Here is a 6,139-nt window from a genome sequence, read left to right as displayed (position 1 = left end):
AGAAGGTTGAGACAGTGCGGCGCGTAACCAGAACTGGATATCTGATGACGTCATATTTTTTTCAAAATGGCGCCCGCTTCAAGGGACAGTATAGTGGTAGAGTTTTTAGGTCCTGTATACGCGCTGAAGTGCCCATGTCCCACAGTACTTTGGGAACTTAGCCTTTGAACAACAAGGTAACAGACGAGTGTGAGAAAGTGGCGTCTTTTCACATGTTCTTTGAGTTCTAGAGGAAAAAATATTGATTTTTGGAGCATTCGATAGCATGAGGCTGCTTGACCAAGCATCAAACATGTAAAGATAAAAGGTGCGTAGCAATTTTTTCCATCTTTGGAAAAATTATTTTAAGAATCTGTAAACAATTTGCTTTGATTTCGTACAATTTTCGTTGTAGTGCAAGACTTATTCACATAGTGCTGTGGTTTTGAAGATACAACTTTGTGTCGCGCCATGTGCGTTATTTGTAAAGTGATACATCGACTGGACTGCTTATGCCATGTTCGTTTAATGTTCTTTTGCAGTCTGTTGGAAAAGCACATCGCTTTCGTGAAGAAAAGATGCCGGTTGTGTAAGAAAACCTTATCAAAGTGAATGGTGGTCCAGAACTGCTTTAAGACAGCGGTTTGAAACGAAATTTTGGAGTTTTTTGACATCGATGTTGAGTGAGTAAGGTATCAAAGATGTTCACCCGGAGAAAGTGTATTCAGCTTGCAGTCAATCCTGATTTGAGCTTATTAAAACCTGCTCAACATTACAACCAATAGAAGTCAAGTCCCTCAACTAACTATGGTCAAAAGCATCAATTTCATCTTTTACTGTTGGATGAAAATAAGGTAGGTTTTTATTTGTACATGTATCAGACCCATGGGTAAAAACAATAGTAAGCTTATACCTGGCTGAAAACAATGCAAATAATTAATTGTCTTTGTCACATAAATCACAGCAGAAAATAAAACAACTCTGCATACAAATTAAGAAACTCCTGTTATTGCTGTGTTTTTTTGGTTCAACCAGTTTGCAAGTTATTTTGTCTGTGCTGCATGGGTCTGGACATTGCAGTCAGGCAATGTCCCCTGTCCCCTGTTTTTACCCCTGTTTTATGAGTCAGATGAGTCTGAGTCAATGAGTCAAATCAGTAAAAAAGTGATTTTCACACAAAGTTAGTTATAACCTATTGAACCACAATAATTTTTGCCTGAGTACAAATTACCTTAGAAGCACTCCAAATCATTTGCATGTGGTTAGGTTTTATTTGTTAGTTATGGTTGCACTGGCTTTTTCAAATTAACTTCTCTTATGTAATTTATTATTTGTGGGAGATGCAGTGGCCCATTAATGGCTAGCATGCTGGACTCTAGATTAAGCAGTTTTAAAGAATAAATCTTTGTTCGCTGTGTGGCACTTCTAACTGTCAATATTGCGAAAAAAGTGTATTGTAAGTGCCAAAAAGTTCATTATAAACCAAACGTTTCGGGCTTAGCCCTTCATCAGTGGTGAATTGGTCGTAAATAAAACGACCGTTAAAAATACGCCACGAGAGTATATTGTATTTAAAAATGTCTAGATTAAGCAGTCCAGGTTCGGGGCCCGGGAGGGCACTACATTTTGTTCTTGGGCAAGAAACATGCCTCTCCCACCCAGATGTATAAATGGTTACTGGTGAATTTACTGTCAGGGGTATCCTTGTGATGGACTAGCATCCCATCCATGGGGTGTAAAATACTCCTAGTCGCTAAATGCTACAGAAACCGGAATAAGCTCTGGCTGTATGGGCCACTAGGCTTGGATGCAGACTTTATTTTGAATCATGCACTCATGACTCATTGACTTATAAGACTCATATAATATTTATTTTCATTTCTGGTATTTTTGTAGTATTTACGTAATTGTTCATGGGTATATCTTGCTTGTTAAGTTTAGGGTGACTGACTAAATTTTAAATTCATGTTAGCATTTCTTGCACTAAAAATTAAGAATTTCAAATTTGAGAGCCTCTATGGTAATTATAATAACCTTATATCCAAAGCTGATCTCCCCTAATTTAACTGCTTAGCTATCAACCATATGATCCTTAATTTATCTTTTGAATCATTGCTGAGAAGAACAGATTTTTTATTATGGATGAAAAAAGATAAAAAGTGAAACTTGCCACTTCACAATTAAGGTGGACATGATTAGGGTATGGGGAGAAACTGGACTGCTGTAACAAAATCTTTTTTACCTTGTATATATATATATATACCCATGGTGTAAATGTCAATAAAAATTGTTCACAAATTTTATTATCTCTTGCTGTCCAAAAAATATGGGGGGGGGGGGGTTCACATGGTATTTAGCACTGAAATATAGTGAAAGCTTGATTCAACAAATGAGGCTATCATCTTTTCAATTCAGGCCTTGGCCTCATATCCTGAAATCTTAGTGGTTGTGGAGATAATATGTGGGAGAAATATGTGGTAGAATATTGTTTGGGAGTCTTGCACTAGCTGCAATCCACAGACTTGGCAGTATGCAAATGCTGACAGAATTATTTTCACCTCTCAGTGATAGCTAATATATGTAAAAGGAAATAAATAATTATATGAGTTGAGCTGCTCTCATTGCATTTGCTAAAATTATACTATTTTTTCCAGGTCATGACAAGAAAGCTTTAAAAGAGGAAACAAGGAAGTTATGATATGATCAAGGAACATAATAAAATAACTTTTGAATGAGTGGTGTTGAATGCTTTTTTCAAGTTACCGTAAATGCTTGTTTCAACCCTGCTTTCACACAAAATACAAACACTGCAAAATTTTGAGTATAAACAGAAAAGTGATTAAAGTTCCAGAGGCAGCATCAAAGAAAGATACCCTGATATAGGGCTGTTAAAATCCAAATAATACTCAGGATACTGGATTTTGTGCCGGGATTGAAAACTGTAGTGGCAGAACATTTTTGGAACCGAATGATACTAATATTTACATTTATCACCTCAGTGTGAATTTTTCTCAATATACAATTGTAATCAGGATAATCCTGAACAATTGAAGTATTAGAACTTTTGTACATACATGTACATGTACCTGGAACATTTTTAAAGACTAGATGTTTTTAGTGATTATTAGAACATTGCATATGACACAGAAAAGACCTAAACGATCTAGATTGTATGCACTAAGAGTCGAGTTTGATTTAATTCCCGCTAGTACACATTAAACAGGAGGAAGATTTAAAATGATCGGAAATGAAAACGAAAGTGTACTACAATACTGGTCAATACGTCAACTGTCATAAAAGCCTGATGAAAAAATATATTCACTTGCATTAGACTTTACTTGAAACAGCCTCATTTTTAAGGCTGAATTATCTTTGTATGTGGCGAACTTGAGAACGAGATCTCGTGCAAAAAATCCTTTGTACTTAATTGATAAGTTCAGCGCAGTGCTGCGGTGGAATCTTGATTTATCGAACTCAAATGGAAACGAAAATTGATTCGAGTAAGCGTGCGTTAAATTGAAGCGTTTAAATACGTAACGTAAATCCAAGGAAACCAACCACTGGTTTGAGTTTTACCGAGGTTCAATACAACGTGGGTTAAATCGGGATTCTATTGCTATTATATTCTTTCATTGCTCGAGGGCCGACGCCATATTTGCTTACCAACCCACTAGAACTTAGTCCTTTCGCGGTCAGAACAATGTTTTGGTCAGTGAGTGAGCCAATCAGATTGCAGGAAATCATATATCCAGTTCTGGTTACGCGCCGCACTGTGAGAATTACTTTGATCGTGTATTAGAGTTCATTGCGAGCATTCCCTCAAAATGGTAAGTGTGAATTCTGTTTTTTTTTTTGGCCAGAAGAAGTTGCGCTTTGTGGCGCTTTTATCGTTCCTTGTGCGAGCTAACCGCTGTTTTGTCATTTTAGGGAAAACTTGACCGTATCATCGGTATTCGTCAAGGACGAAAAAGAGGAAATAACGTGCGGAAAGGTAGCTTGCAGCAGTTTTTTGCCGCTGCCTTGACCGTAATGACTGTGGGGTTTATCCCGAAACGAAAAGTTAAACAGTTACCCACCATTCATGGAAATCAAGGTAGGAATTATTTTTATTTACTTTCTTGTTATTTTTTTACTCTGAGAAATTGGTGTTTTTATTTGTCCTTCGAATTCGTAAGAGAAAGTGACGCAGAAAAATGTCAAAAGTTAGCGTCGACAAATGGCCTGCTAAAAAGTTTATTTAGTCCTTTATTTATTCATCGGTAGTTGCTAAGAAACGCGACGTAGGCGCGCGCACTTGCAAAGACGCGAGGGACGTGTCGTCATTAAAATAGATCGTCCCGCGCAAAACAAGTCGATCACAGCGAGGGCAGTGGTCTGTCCAAAGCCACTTTTTTAATGGTTCAACGAGGAATACAAGTGCAAAGTGAGCGCGCGAGAACGAGCAAATTAAGGTCCCGTCCACATTAATCCAGATAAATATATTTTCCGTTCACACTTGTCCGGATAAATTTGAAATTACATCTATTTAAAGTTCCATTTCCTGTGAACAATTATTTGAAATAGTGTAGACGGTTGGCCAAACCGGAGAAAAAAAGATGCGTTTTCAAGTTTATCTGGATTAGTATAGGCGGGGCCTACGAGCCCCCGGGGAATTTGACGAACGCGAACTATATGGGGTGGGGAAAGTGAAGAAGAAACAGCATTTGTATAACTCCCCGCAGTTCCTTCATGCAGTTGTGGTAATTGTAAACAAATCGTAAAGAAATCGTTTGGTTACAAGTAGTAAATAAAACCATTTTGAATCACCTAAAATTAGTTCTTTTTCTCTAGTGTTTTACAAATCAATCGACCAAGAAAAGAAACTGGACTTAAAGAGGCTGGTGATAGAAAATGGATTGGTTCCAGGGACCTCTACTCATAACGTTGACGCTTTTGCTGAGGTTGGTGTTGCTGCCGGGATCAGTGATGTCGCAAATGCCTCTGCGTGTGATGGTTTCCCTGCTAAAGTCGACGATTTCGATACTGTGGTGAAAAGAAATAGTGTTCCTGCTGAGATTGATGAGGTGGACGCTAGTGTTGATAGTCTGGCTGGTAGTGTTGATGGCGTAGGTGCTAATTTCGATGGTCTGGCTGCTGATGTTCATGGCGTGGGCGCTGATATGGATGGTCTGGTTGGTGCTGCTGATAATGTCGATGCTGAGGTTAATCATCAGGCTGTTGATGTTGAAGATTTCGCTGCTCGGGTTGATAATTTTATGGCTGCAGGGATGAATGCTGTTGTTGCTTCTGGGTTTCATGTTGTCGCTGCTGGAGTGCGCATTGTTTCAAATTCTGAAATTGTTCAACTTGCTCCTGGAATTGTTCAGTATGTTCCTGCGATTGTTCAGCTTATTCCTGCTGGTTTTGTGGCTGCGGTTGAGGGTATTGCTGAAGGGCTTGGTGATAATGTTCTTGCTGCTGGTGCAAATGGTGTCGCTGCTGGACTTGATGCTGTTATGGAAGCTGCTAATGAGGCTGACGATGTTGCCAGGTTTAATGCTGTGCTTGATGCCGTGGTTAATGCAGCTGTTGACACATTCGGCAATATGTTTAATGTTTGGGTTGAAGGTATTGCTGCTAGAATTGATGTCCCCGATATCCTCGCATGACGCTTCGATTCATCTTGTTGATGATTATTGAAGTTGTTGTTATTGATGATAAAGATTTTGCTGCTAAAATGAAGTTGTTGTTGTTGATGAAGATTTTGCTGCTAAAATGAAGTTGTTGTTGTTGATGAAGATTTTGCTGCTAAAATGAAGTTGTCGTTGTTGATGAAGATTTTGCTGCTAAAATGAAGTTGTTGTTGTTGATGAAGATTTTGCTGCTAAAATGAAGTTGTTGTTTTTGATGAAGATTCTGCTGCTGATAATGAAGTTGTTGTTTTTGATGAAGATTTTGCTGCTAAAATGAAGTTGTTGTTTTTGATGAAGATTTTGCTGCTAAAATGAAGTTGTTGTTTTTGATGAAGATTTTGCTGCTAAAATGAAGTTGTTGTTTTTGATGAAGATTTTGCTGCTAAAATGAAGTTGTTGTTTTTAATGAAGATTTTGCTGCTAAAATGAAGTTGTTGTTGATGAGGATTTTGCTGCTAAAATGAAGTTGTTGTTGTTGATGAAGATTC

General features: G+C 38.0%; 1 protein-coding gene and 1 long non-coding RNA gene across 2 annotated transcripts; both read left to right on the top strand.

Moving 5' to 3' along the window:
* Nucleotides 1-17: 17 nt before the first annotated feature.
* LOC144640394 (uncharacterized) lies at nucleotides 18-2,815 on the top strand. Its single transcript, XR_013568348.1, has 3 exons — nucleotides 18-307; nucleotides 522-833; nucleotides 2,634-2,815. It is a non-coding gene; the product is annotated as an uncharacterized LOC144640394 (long non-coding RNA).
* A 1,144-nt stretch (nucleotides 2,816-3,959) lies between these two features.
* Nucleotides 3,960-5,905, top strand: LOC144640395 (uncharacterized). Its single transcript, XM_078499556.1, has 2 exons — nucleotides 3,960-4,072; nucleotides 4,810-5,905. Exons 1-2 carry the CDS (start codon nucleotides 4,009-4,011, stop codon nucleotides 5,625-5,627), a joined length of 882 nt encoding a protein of 293 aa, XP_078355682.1. The 5' UTR covers nucleotides 3,960-4,008; the 3' UTR covers nucleotides 5,628-5,905.
* The last annotated feature ends 234 nt before the right edge of the window (nucleotides 5,906-6,139 follow it).

This window comes from Oculina patagonica, unplaced genomic scaffold (genome assembly GCF_052425735.1).
Source record: "Oculina patagonica isolate OP01 unplaced genomic scaffold, crgOcupat unplaced294, whole genome shotgun sequence".
Classification (NCBI taxonomy): Eukaryota; Metazoa; Cnidaria; class Anthozoa; order Scleractinia; family Oculinidae; genus Oculina; species Oculina patagonica.
This window is presented reverse-complemented; position numbering and strand designations above follow the sequence as displayed.